This window comes from Arvicanthis niloticus, unplaced genomic scaffold (genome assembly GCF_011762505.2).
Source record: "Arvicanthis niloticus isolate mArvNil1 unplaced genomic scaffold, mArvNil1.pat.X pat_scaffold_505_arrow_ctg1, whole genome shotgun sequence".
NCBI classification, from domain to species: domain Eukaryota; kingdom Metazoa; phylum Chordata; class Mammalia; order Rodentia; family Muridae; genus Arvicanthis; species Arvicanthis niloticus.
This window is the reverse complement of record NW_023046137.1, coordinates 11,087-24,986: the sequence shown is the minus strand read 5'-3', so window position 1 is coordinate 24,986 and position 13,900 is coordinate 11,087. Positions and strand designations below refer to the sequence as shown.

At 43.1% G+C, this 13,900-nt stretch overlaps 1 protein-coding gene and 1 pseudogene across 1 annotated transcript in view; both read right to left on the bottom strand.

Moving 5' to 3' along the window:
• The window catches only part of LOC117702137 (disks large homolog 5-like), a 36,987-nt gene extending 25,146 nt beyond the window's left edge, over nucleotides 1-11,841 (bottom strand). Inside the window, exons 1-4 of the mRNA XM_076706386.2 lie at nucleotides 11,823-11,841; nucleotides 8,479-8,641; nucleotides 7,196-7,327; nucleotides 6,324-6,510 (exon numbers count right to left, since the gene is read on the bottom strand). Coding sequence (XP_076562501.2) covers nucleotides 6,324-6,510; nucleotides 7,196-7,327; nucleotides 8,479-8,641; nucleotides 11,823-11,841 — 501 coding nt within the window. The remainder of the gene's footprint in view (nucleotides 1-6,323; nucleotides 6,511-7,195; nucleotides 7,328-8,478; nucleotides 8,642-11,822) is intronic.
• Nucleotides 11,842-11,968: 127 nt separating this feature from the next.
• LOC117702136 (ribosome biogenesis regulatory protein homolog) lies at nucleotides 11,969-13,056 on the bottom strand (annotated as a pseudogene).
• Between the last annotated feature and the right edge of the window lie 844 nt (nucleotides 13,057-13,900).

The following is a 13,900-nucleotide window of genomic DNA, read 5'->3' as shown; positions in this document are numbered from 1 at the left end:
AACAGCCTACCATCCCTCAAAAGGGTCACCGGGGTTTGAAACTCGTTCAACCAGACACGTGGTTGTCTCTCAGCTCAGTGCCCTACAACTGGCAACATCTACCATCCCTCTCCCTTGCTAGTCTTGAACTGAAATACTCACCACCACACTCCTGTGTCCTCTGCTGCAGGCTCCATCCTCTGGGTTTGTATGAAGCTTACTCTAAACACTGTTTTGATGGTACTTCAGCATTATTTATTTACCACCTTTAGGAGAGTTCTCAATTCTGCAGTTCATCTGATAAACCCAATCTGCATTGTCATGCAGGAAGAGACATGAGAGATCAACTCCAACCCTAACAATAAGATATCCAGAGGCATGATCAGAAAGCCACTCTAATGCCCTACATGGAGGCCTCAAAGTTTAAACACTGAGCATGCCTACCCCAGGAATGTGACCCTACAGGTCTCAAGAATCTTTTCTCTTTGGTTGGGTGTGATCCAGTGCAGATAATACACCACTCAAGGAAGGACAAAAGTCCAGGCAGTGGTTTGACAGATGGTTTATCCACTTGAGAATTTGTTTCTCAGAGGACCTAAAGAGCAATGATTAACAATCCTCTGTCACTTCAGTTCCAGGTGGAATCCACTGACCTCTTCTGGCCTGGCCTCTGGGGACTTGCAAGCATGTAGTGCAAAAACCTACAGCAGGAAAAACACCCATACATATAAAAGAAATAACTCAAAAACAGAAACAATGCCCCCAAAATTTTTTATAAAAAACAAATTTTTATAAAAGCATCAAATATATTGTCCAGACCAAGAGCAAAAAGAAAAGGAAACCATCATTATTATTAGGACAACAATAAAAAAAAGGATAAAAAATCAATACTAAAAAAATAACCAACATCTCCAAAACGGTCTTGAAATTCATTATCTCTGTTGGGAATTCATAAGTGATGCTATATTTCAAGAAAGCAAGAGGCATACAGCTCCATGTTTACTGATTTCTTTTATACTCCTTTATTGAATATTTTTATTTCTTGTGATGTATTAGAGAAATACACTTGTGTTTCTACTTTATTCAACTTAATCATCTACATAGTGGTACATTTTTAAATAGCAAAATTTATAACAACAAAGTTACAGCATGGATACATTTTTCATCATGAAGTTGGGATCCACAGATTTTGACACACTATCCATATCAAAAGCACAATTTTCTGTGTAGCTGTGACTGGCTGGGAACTAATAATGAGGCCTAAGCCACATGCTACTTGAAGAGGTCCACTCCCGCCTGATACTTGCAGTGTTAGAAGACAGAGAACCACACATGAATACAGAAGGTCTCATGAGGGTGATTACATTTTTATCCATGAAAATACATTAAATTTATTCAATACCAACTTAAAGTGGGGGAGTCAATATATATAGTATATAAAATTAGTAAAACAACAAATTAATAACATAACAAAAAATAAATAAACAGCAAAACATCAAATGAAACAAAGAAACCATATACTCAAAGCAATCAAAATTCTAACCAAATCCAAAACATTATAATTAAACTAAGAAGCATTCTTTAGCTGCAGATTTTACAGCACAGACCTACAGCCTGTTACTGGCCTTGTAAATATTGTCCAAAGGCTGCCAACAATGGTAATAATCTCTTCAACATGTGTTCTCCTTGTGAAGAGTTGTGTCTGAGGGAAATCTTGACCTGGTCTGCCTGTTTGAGCTTCAGGAGGAGTATTTCAGACCTAGGGGAGGAAGAGACAAAGGCCTGTTGGGGACCTGCCATGTCAGCTATCCAGCAAACACCAGCTTTATTGAGCAGGACAATCCAGTATGACCTTTCAGCCTAAGATCATTCCCAGTATCCCCAAAGGAGAAGAGCCACAGAGCACCTGGGCCTGAGACTTTTTCTCAGATTTAAAAAATGGCTTGAAAGTGAACAGTGAACTACACACTGTGCTGGAGTTAAAATAAAACACCACATTTCTCCAATGTTCCATATATATTATACTGAAAAATAACTGTGTAGCAATTCTGAATCAAACACTATACAGAGGCCTTCTAGGGAACCTAGCTACCATTGAAGTGAAGGCTCTTATTATATCTGGAGTGCAGGAACCTGCCTGGTTCAGGTTCCTGAACCCCTGCATCTGTGACTCCCCAGAGAAACCATCTCACAGGAAATCCATGCTCACAGAAGAGATACTATAATCAGCAAGAGTGTGCTGCGTGCAAATCTTCCCAAGGGAAAGCCTTGAACTTTAAAACAAATATTCAGGAAGGAAAAAGGATACCCCTGCTATGTTTATAGTTACTGTGGTATTATTTGTGGGGTGACTTAAGGGACAATAGGCTCAGGTCATACCAGAGAGCTCAGAAGTGAAGAAAGAGTACACAATGGACACAAACTCTGTGGATCACAAGAATGATCATGGACAGGATTTCTTTTAAACTAGATCAGAACAGTATTCTGAGCTGCTCCTAGGTGACTGAGGCAGAGAATCATGTGGAAGGCCTGAGACCCAAAAATACAGTTATACAGGTATAGGAAATCTTCTTGGCTCCTGCTATCCCATCCTAGTACCTCATATCTCAGAGACAGCAAAATGATCCTACATTGTTTGAGCCCAGCAATGGACACACACACACACACACACACACACACACACACTAACACATACATAGACACACACACAATCACACCCAAAGACAGACACACACATTCCTGAACACACAAAAGCACATGTTCATACATACAGTTTCAGGAACATTTTGGCTTTCCTTTTCATGTTAATATAAGACATCATCCAGGACACTATAAAGCCATAAGAAATAAACACTTGAATTGACAAAATCCTGGAGAGATATCTCCACAATTAGGAGCACTGATTTGTCTTTTGGAAGTCCTCAGGTCAATTCCCCAAGACCGCAAGGTAGCCTACAAACCATCTTAGTAAAATCAGATGCCCTCTTCTGGTGTCTGATGAGAGAGACAGTGTACCCACAAACATAATCTGATTAATTAAAAAAAAAAGAAAAAAGAAAATAAAAACCTTGAATGGGACACGAACATGGTAGTCATAGCCTATAGACAGCTCAATAAAATAAATGCTTTTCCCTAATAAACAAAGGATGGAAATATGGAGTTTTGCCCTGGTATGCAAGCCTGCTTAGGAAGCTCCCAAGGCTGTGCACAGTCGGCTTGGTTCCCAGCAAAGGCACATGGAATCAGGGTAGACAAGCCAGTCCCTGCATCTTGCTCACTGTTTTCCAGGGACTCTAAAGTTAGCAGCATCTTCCAATAGGCCCTCCATTTTCCACAGCCTGTGTGGCTTTGTAACCAAAGCTATGAGCACAGACAACTAGAAAATCTCTGTAACTAGGATGCAAAGTGAGACTTTTCTTCACATAAGGAGATCCTGTCCGGGATAATTTGTGGAAAATATGTCTAACTAGTTCAAGACCAAATGGTGGTTTGTATGATCACCCTAGGCAATAGTCCATAGAAGGGCTGGACTACAGTATACTTGTTCACTCCTTGACTGAAGAACTTCTGGATAGTTTCTACTTCAGGGCAACTCTGTGAAGTACCACTACAACCATGATTTGCCCTGATTTCTCTGTGGACACCTACTTCTGGTTCTGAAGTCACTGGGTCAATGGGGACTACAGAAACTGTACAGTTTCTGAAGAGTTGGACGTGGCTTCTCACAGGGCTGCCCCATTTTATATCATCAGCCATGTCTGAAGTTCCTCTTTTCTTCCAGCCCTACTTGAGGATGATTTTAACTCAAACCAAATCATTTTTGAATGACAGTCTTTACAGAGTGCTACAGACGGAACACAGGGTGAGTGCTTTAGACTACCAGGAGCCTAAGGTGCTGTCTGAGGCAGCCCTGTTCTAGCACCTCACCATAGGTATGGGCCTTCTGCTTGATGCAGATGCAACACCAAGCAACTCAGTGTTTCACAGAGTTATACCCAGGACAAACTCCAAGGCCAAAGATAACTGAGTCAAGCTTAGGCAAAGTTGGGAAAAAATGGTAGGAGGTAATGAGGAAAACAAACTAGGATGCTGAGAAGATGCAATGAGCCACCTGACCTTCCAGCAGGCAGTCACTATCCACCAAGAGCAGAGAGGTGGACACAGACCCTTAAGCAGCCTTGTTGACTCTCAGGCCCATGGATTTGACACAGCAGCCTCCTACTCACCTCCATGTACTAAAGTGTTTGGTTTTCTTACAAGTGATTTCAATATGGGTAAATAGATTTCCCTCTATAACCAGTTTCAATAGTGATAAATAGATTTCCCACTACCAATGGTTGACAATCTGACTTTACACCACTATTTGTCTCCTTTTGTTCTAATGAGCTAGGTGTAGCAGCATGATGACCTGCTGCTCTGTTTCATGTTTCCCTGATGCAAAGTGAACTGACACTGACACTGTGGTGAGCCCCACACTCCCATCTTAGAACAAGAGGCTGGTGTTCAGGTCCATTAGTTTCCTTTGAATAGGAACACCTTGGGGCCACCTTTTGTCTCATGTGTGCAGCCAGCTGTTGCTGGGCACCCCTTTGTGCCTCATATCCTGCTGTGGTTACAAGAGTTATATGTCTGCTTTTTGGTTGTTCCTCACATGGGTGGGCCCCCAAACCCCAGGCTAGGAAATTGTAATGAATGAAGGAAGGACTGGGAAGGGGAAACTGAAGTCATATGTTAAGATTTCAGAAGGGTGGGCTGGGCTAAATGTGAAATTATTGACTTTTAAGTGTTGGCAACATGGGTTCTGTTTGTTTGATAAAAGGTTGAATAACTCAACTGTGGGTTATGTGGAGCCTAGGTGTCTTGGGTAAGACCCATTCTGGCAAACAAACACCCTCCTCCTTTCCCTGCTGATTTCAACTGAATGACAAGAAAGCTCATAAGCAGGCACAGTTGGCAAAGTTGTGTATCTGACACGTGGAGCAGACAGCATTAGCTTCTTCTAAGTTAAGAAATTGTTTTCTTACAACAGCAACAAGAAAAATAAAAACAATGAAACCTGTAAACATGTTCTTCCTCTCTGTGAGTTATGAAACCTTGTAGCAGTTACTTGAGACAAAGCAATTCGAGGAGCTCTGCCTGGGAGGTGACAGAAGATTCAAAGATGCTGGTCAGACAGCTTAACCAAAACAGAAAGACTAAGCAAAACCACATGTAATTAACTGGCCTCTCAACACACACATATATATACATATTGTCACAGACATGCATATGACTCTCCCCTTTCCACACACACATTTCAGAAATCATAAATGAGCGGGAAACAGTAAGGAGACAAAAATGCAGGAGGAACCACTGAATGTAGACTGTGAATATCTGATGTTTCATGTGAGACCCAGGACTCTGTAATCCATCCCGTGTGGACTAAAAAAAATTAGTAACTTCTGCAGACTAGGTTGAGAGAGTTTGAGAAATCTTTTTCTTGAAGCCTCACATCTCTCACCCCAACCCTCAGCCTGAGAGAAGTCTTTCAAACATCCCTGTTCATCCAGTCAGCTCGTGAATACAAGCTACAGGAAAGAACTCTAGCAACAATGACAGAAACCAGGACTGATGGATGAGCTATCTGTCAGGCTCTGTCAGTATGAACCAAGGTCTAGGCTCAGTTAGGAGACATGTTGCAATGCAGGGTTGAGGAAGAGAAAAGACACAAGACCTCTCCCCCCACCTTTTTTTCTTAAATAATTTTTGTTAGAAAATTTATTACATTTCATACGTTATCCCCTTTCTTCATCTTCACCAGCCAGAAACCCCCTATCCCATCCCCCTCCTCCTCTTTCAATGAGGATGTACCACCACTGACCCCCCCATACACATACATGCCCTTGAATTCTCCCACACTGGGACATCTAGCCTTCATGGGACCAAGCACCTCCTCTCCCACCTATGTCTGAAAAGGCCACGCTCCCCTACATATGCAGCTGGAGCCATGGGTCCAAAGCAAACTAGCTACAGGCCCTGACTTCATCACTCAATGTTCTGTGCTGCTGCAAAGGAGGCAGCCACATAGAACCCCTCTAGTACAATGGCATGTAGGTGTGTAATGTGTGTTCACCCCATCTATCTTAATGAAATTCAGCTTGTAGTTGATCAGGAGGGTGTGCTTGCCAATCATCCAGTTTTTGAGACAGCCTAACTCCACAGGAAGTCTTGTAAATGATCACAGAACAACTGGATAAGAATTAGGAGAGTGCCTGGACAAGGTGGAGGATGGTTATCTGGGCTTGACATTGTTTATGGTTAGACATGAGGACAACCTGCTCCTAAGCATCCTCCATGCATCTTACCTGTTGGATATGCTTGGAAAATTTGTCATAGATCTTCATGCTGGCCTCCACACATAGCCTCCTTGTTTCCTTAAAACACACGTCCAGTGTAATCTGCTCCTTAAGCAGCTGCCTGTTTTCATTCCAGAGCATTTTTACTTCATTCTTCATATGAAGAGATTCTGTCAGGAGGTGACAGTTCCTGATGCTGAACCACAAAGAAGAAATGGTGATTATTCCCAGGCACCATCCATCTTCCTCCCACTTCTCCAAGTACCATTCCTTCTCATCATGGGCCCTGATCCCCAGACAGCAACAGACTACAGACCAGAGTAGCCATGGGACCTCACATATAGGAAAGTCAAATCCAGAAGAAAGCAACATTCCAGAAGACTCAAGGTACTTCTGAAAACCATGACACCAACAGGGACTCATGTATCTCCCAGAAGAGGACATGGGACCCATGATTGCATATATGTCTTTGGAATTAGAGAACCACCTCTAGGTAGAGACAGGTCAAAGCTTCTCTAGGAGAAGAGAGGAGACCCAACAGGTACACATCATTCTATGTGTCTCATGCAAACCAGATCTGTAAATGTGTTTTCAGTGCCCCAGAGACTCAAGGTTGATTGATGTCTCCATCAAGGTGCACACCTTTTCTATTTAGAGGATACTGACTTGGGAAGGACAATGATTGGAGGGGCTCACAGACTCATCACACTTGATCAAAATGATTTCAACAGATCACAATCCTAGAGCCTTTCTTTGAGGGAGGAAGCTTCCTGTTGAGAGGCAAAAGTATAGAACCAGAGTCCTCACTTTGTTTTAAAGTCAATGATGGGCAGACACATTCTGTGCCTAGTGCTGGGGAAACAACAGTGTGAGTCACTCACCTGTAAAGTTGATTATTTTTAGTCAACTCCTGGCACATATACAAGGCCTCACTGATCTGCTGCGGAATGTTTTTGAGCTCGCTCATCACCTGGTCGTGTTGCATCTCCAGCATCATGGTCTCAAAGTTGAACCTGTGGAAGGAGCAAATAATCCCTGAACTAAGGACTCAAGGATTACATTAATTCAAGTTGAATCGTGAACTACCCCAGCCCATATATGCCACAACCTAATGCGTTGTATTGGGTCCTCTTGGTGCTTATTAAACTTGTTACAATTGATCTGGGCACAGTAGAGCTAGGGAACTAAAAAATGGGAGCTGACCTGCTTTGGCTTCATGAGGGGTCTTGAAGGAATAGATTAGGTCTTCAAGAACTTTCCAGGAGCCTGTGCCACAGTCCTGGGTCCAACTTAAACCTGTGATGACACTTTTTCACCTTGTAGACAAGGTTTTCTCAATCCTTGGTTCTGTCACTACATGAATTCCCAAACTTCAGTATTTACAAGGAAAAGGGCTTACTGCCTATATCAGGATTTTCTAATGCCCATCAGTGGTGCGCACAGAGATCATGTGCTGTGATGCTACAAGTGACCCTCCATGGCCTCATCACTCTCATTACCAAAAAAGTCAGTCAGGTAAATTCTCTAGCCCCATCACACTACACAGACTCCCTGGATCTTAAGTGGAATACACACACAGAGACAAACATACACACACATACACACACATACACACACACACACACACACAAACACACACACATACACCATCACAATGCCAAATGTATACAGTGATGTGACATTATCTCAGTGTAAACTGAACAGAATTTGAAAAAAGCAGTGATGACTTACCAGAAATCCACTCACATTGAGGGGCAGCAAATAGAATCAGGTCCTCCCAGTTGTTGACAGGACTAAATGGACCCAAAGCAGCTCCAGAAAATTACAAAAATGATTCACTGTAAACTCACAGCAGCTAGCATCTCCCACAAAGCAATACCAGTCCAGGCATCTTAAAAATGCATGATAAGAGCTCACACACTAATACTGCTATTTCCTGAATGATTCATGCCACAGGCTATAGTTTTCTTTTAGAAGAATCAAAAGAGCTTGTGACCCCATCTCACTCCTATCTGAACTTCAAGTTCTGTGTTGAATATCCAATCAGCAAAATGCATTTGGACATGAGGACAGCCTGGAGTTGTAGCCTCCTGTGATATGTGGAAATCTAGGGTCAACAGAGAGGGCCCAAGATAGTCAGCTGAGAACTGGGCATAATGATTACCTCTTGTTCAAATCCTTGTTAATATAATGTGCCAGGATTCCCCGGAGTTCGTCTCTCTCATTACTCATTCTTTCGAGGTCCCTTTTGAGCTTCTCCAACCTCTTCACTCTCTGCTCCTCCTCACTGATGGTGTAGGCTTGGGAGGACTCTTTCCCAACAGACCCTTCAGGTAGAGAAACACAAGGAAACTTGTAGGGAAAATACGACAGGAAAAGGAGAAACCATACTTACTCCCACAGAGAAGCCTGAGGAAGAGGGAATTCTAGAGACACAGTGAATTCCTGAAAGAGCAGGAAAGCTATCTTCAAGCTGGACTCCTCACCTATGTCCCTGCTCCCAACCAACATCACTAAACATATGGCTCAGTCCCTACTGCAGTCCCACTAACCCTGAAGTGCTTAAGCTTTCCCAGTCAAGAAGAAATTGAGGGCATTGTCAGTTTATATCTGAAGATGTAGTCTGTACTGCTTAGCACAAAAAACATTGACCATAAACACCAGCACGAAACATCTCCCACAAGCCAACACCTATCCTTGCTTCTTAAATGCATGATGAGATACCACACACTACTACACTTATCCCAGACTGTAATTCAGCCCACATCATGTGTGTTCCAGACCAAAGTCTCTGAGACCTTGATACTTGACAAGGGGATTATCCCTCTCTGTTCTTGGCATCACATATTCATGTAACCTACAGGAATCTATTGAGGATGAAATGCTTCAGCACTCTATCCTGAGAGCAAGGCTTTGTTATTCTCACAGAACTTTCTCCTGGCATCCTTTGCCACTCAGCAGGAAATTCAGATCTCTCAGCAAAGCAACTGAAGGCTTGTCAATTCCTGGATCTCTGCGAAAGTAATCATCAGAAATTCTGAACTCTGGGTCTGCCATTAAGAAATTTTGAGGCTCCAGATGCTAAGCCCTTCTCCTGTAAGGACCTGCTCAAGAGCCCTTCCTCCAGGAAGCTTCCCCATGCACTGCCCAGGACTCACTGTGTCTTCCCCAGGGCCATCTCCTTCTTCCTGCTTTATAGAATGCCTTCTGCCTAGGTCTGGTCTCTGGTTGTATTGTATTATCCCTACAAAACAGCCTGAGCAGCATGGACAACATGACTGCTTGTGAACCCAGAGGCTCTGAAGGAATACCCCACAGGCAGTTGGTGTCACCACAACACTGGTGACATCACAGAAGATTCTACGGTTCTCCTGGATACAAGAGATTGTCCAGGGAAGTGACGACTGATGATGTCTCTGGAAACTGCCATGGCCTACCTGCTGACCAGCTTGCCCCACATTGACCAGTTTCTGAGGTGCCCTTTCCTGGAGTCTCTCTTTGGACTCAGGGGATACCCCTTGGAAACTTTTCCTTTTAAAGCTAGAGATTTCTCTCTGCTTCATTACAAGTCAAGCACTTTGGATGGGAGAGTTGGTTCCGGCCTTGGCATGGGCAGCTCATCTTTGTTAGTACCTTAAGGTCTAGGGTTCTTGCTTGAGGGAGATTCTTCTCCATGATAAATCTACCCTTAGGTTCCATTCATGTCCACTTCCCCAGGGTGTCCTGTTTCCCAGAGGCAACAATGGTTCTCCTGCACCTTTAATCTTATGCAAATTGGATTATATCTTCTTATTGTGCACATGCCTTGAGGGGAAACATTGCTTTAATATATTCAGACATGTGTTTCCACAATCCCATTTTTGCAATGTAAACTCCCTTGTTCATGGCAATATAGGAAGGAGTTCAGGTCCAAGGGAATATCCAATTGTAAAGTTTATGTCTCTTCTTCAAAAGAGAAAACCCCACTTTCTCCCTTTCTCCATTACAACCAGACATAGTAGGCATCTTGAGCAAAGGTCAACAGGGACATTGGATTGCTGCTCTGTAGTTCCATTAGCCATCACTTCTCCAATATCTACCTTTCTGAGTTCCAGTGAGAACTCAAGAGTTCACTGAGATCCAGTGAAACCTCCATTTAAATGTGTCCAGTAGTTCAGGAAGGACTGTGTTTGGCACTGTCATCTGTGGCTTCTGCCTTCTGAATCTATGGTACAATGTGACCTAACCTCTCAGGTGTAAGAGTGAAAAAATCATGTAAGTCCTTTCCAAATTGTTTGTGTTGTCCTGGGCTACTTCCTTCAGCCAGGTAGTATCACTATGACAATGATCAAAGGTGGCAATTCTGCAGAGAAACAGCAGGGGATTTATTAGGTAAAATGAAAAGGATTTGGAATAATAGTCAATCCTAGTATAGAAATGAATTTCATTATGTGCTTGTGGTTTTATGAGAACAGCAGGAATAGCAGGGTGATTTCGATCAATGAAAGTATGAATTTCATTGTATAGTCTTACTCTTTGCATATATATATATATACATATATATATATTTAAATTAATTTTGCAAAAATAGGTTTATTATGACCAAAATAAAACAATGAAACAGGGAAAAACATCCAGGACAGAAATATACATGAATTCTCCTGCTGGGTGTGGCTGCTCCTCTCTAACCTCAGCCTTGGCTCCATACTGAATCCAGACCAGGACTTGCTAAACTCAAGCCAATTAAACAAAAGCCATCAGTTACAAATCAAATGACAACCATTTTCTGGAGTTAATTACCATTACAAGGTTAATTACCATTACTTAGTGTGGTTCCAATATATCACTTAAAGCAATTCACTGGCCAAATGCACAACCTGAACCAACATAAAAAAGCACTATAATTTTAATATTAATAGTTAGTGGCAAAGTTTCCCTAATACAAGGGGTCTTTTTATTATTTATTTATTTATTATTTATTTATTTATTTATTTATTTATTTATTTATTTGGTTTTTTTCTGAGAAAGGGTTTCTCTGTGTAGCCCGGGCTGTCCTGGAATTCACTCTGTAGACCAGGCTGGCCTCGAACTCAGAAATCAGCCTGCCTCTGCCTCCCAGTGCTGGGATTAAAGGCATGGGCTACCACCGCCCAGGGAGGGGTCTTTTTATAAGCATTGTAACTACTTTGTTTTTCTCAAGCACACTCCGTACTGGTACCCAGGTTACTGACTTCACATACAACCCCTACCAAGAGTAAAAGTTAAAAGCAACATCAGGTTAAAGCATACCTTTACAATACTTGTAAATCACAGGTGGACGTAATTTTCCCCCATCCTCCTTTGCTTTGATAAATATATAAGGTTTGTTACAAAAATAATGCAAAAATGTTGAAACCAATCTACTATAGCTAAGAAATTTGATCAACTCTTACCCAGTATCCAAAGTCAAGATAAAAAAGGCAGACCTTAACTTACTCCTGGTTCTGACCATATCATTTCTATAATTCTCATGTTCCAAAATACACTAACTTCCAGTCAGCGTCTCCATTAGTTCATAGTCCAGCACTGACTCTCTTGGAGAGGCAAACCTGTCACTTCAATGTCAATCTCACTGAGGACAGCAGCCACCTCCTGAGCCAGCCTGCAGCATGCACAACTTAACCTTTAGTACAGTCCTAGCTTTTCAGAACAGGTCCAGATGGGAGATACTTCCTCCTCTTCCCACCTTGGCGCGGCACTCCTGTCTTCTTGCACCCTGACTCAGGTGGCCTGGAATGCTTCTTGCCTCCCAGGCCTCCTTTCCTTTTCTCTCCCTGATCCAGCAGGCAGGCTGCCCTTTCTCTTGCAGGAAGGTCCTGGCCGGCCCCCTTTTCTCTTGCCTTTCTGGCTCATCTTCCTCCTCTTGGCAGGCTCCTCTTGGACCTCTTCCCTCATCTGCTTGTTGGTGGCCCTTGTCACGTCCAGCTGAGGTTTATTACTGTTCATGATTTGAAGTAGCTCCCACTGGTTCTTTTTCTTGGCTGGGAAGTCCCCAAAGGGGGGCTGAAACTTCCTCTTCTTGCCAGAACTTTGGGGCGCGTTCTCCTTGGGGACGCGCTCCTGGAAGCTTCCCACCGAAGCTCCTCCTTACTCTGGTGTTCCTTAGGGTGCAGCCCAGCTGAGCTGGGCATCTGCATCTTGTGCTCGCAGGCCAGGTTCTACAGAAGGTTCATCTCTTTCTTGGCCACGTGTTCTTTGTTGGCCTGAATCCTCTTGGTGAACTGGTCTTCCATGGGGTTGGCACTCCTGGGCACCTTGATGAGCCATTCCTTAGTGTCATCCTGTGCGCGCTTGTAGCCCAAGACACCCCCACTGCCCACTCACCTCATCCCACATGAGGTTGGTCTTCTTTTGGGGACTGATGGGATGCCCTTAAGGCCAGTGGGTGAGGGGCAGTGGCCAGGGCAGCAACTTCTCGCAGGGCAGGCATGTGGCAGGCTCCAGCAAGCGCAGTACCACCGCCTCCTCCATGTGCTCCATGGTCTGCAGCTGCCAGTAGCTGGTTGATGAAAAGCTGCATGTTGTCACGCGCCAGGGCCCGCAGCTCAGCCTCCAGCGAGGGCCTGGCCTGGCGCAGCACTGTCGGGGGATTGTGGTCCTAAGCCAACAAGTTGCCCAGGTCGAATTCCAGCTCTAGCTCCTTGTGCACCTTGATGAGCTGCAGCTTCTCTGCCTCCTCTTGCTCTGCCTTGGCCAGCAGCTCCTCCACTCTCTTGCCATCCATGGCTCTTGATGCACACCTCTGTTCCCTCACTTTGGGGCAACAGCAGAATATGTCCCTACTACAGCAATACTCTGTTTTATATTTCTAAAAGAGATGAATTAATGATCAGAAAGTTTAGAAAAAGCTATTTAACTATCTAGTGAACTCCTGCAGACACGATCTGCTTTCCAACAAATTATACTTCTCTGTCCACCGTGTTTTGTGCCAATGAGCAATTCAAAAAAAATTTGTGTTGAACAATTTGTTGTTTCCACAGGGAATAACAAGAAATAAAAAATTTAAAGACTCAAATGAAGACCACAGAGTGTTTCCTATCATGTTCTTTTTGAACTGCTTGCTTATTTAAGTCTTTTTTTTTTCATAGCTCCAAGTGTGCTGGAGGAGAAGCTTCCACTGCTGTCAGATGTTCGGGTTCTCCTTCTCATTGCACACAGAATCATCCCCACAGTACCCACAGTTGCCAGTGTCTAAGGATGAGTTCTCTTGTCACCTGACATAAATCATTCTTCTATCCAATATCTTTCTAAGCACTCCACCCAGAAAGGAAATGGCTCTGTAATTTCTGCATTTTAAAACAGCCTGAGTGAACCAGCAAGAACAGTTTTCTGGCTAAACATTACGTTACAGCAAGTAAGAGAGCTAAATGGAAGAATGAAAATAATTTTGTTTTATGGTATATATGCTTGTGACTTTTAGAATTGCACATTGAATATTTTCAAACGGTAACTGTTTGGCACCAAAAATTCCTGCCACCTTTTAAAGGATGTAGCAAGAAACATTGCTATTGATCTAAAGTGACACAACTGATTCTTTACACAAAACAGTTTATTTGGTTTAAACAGTC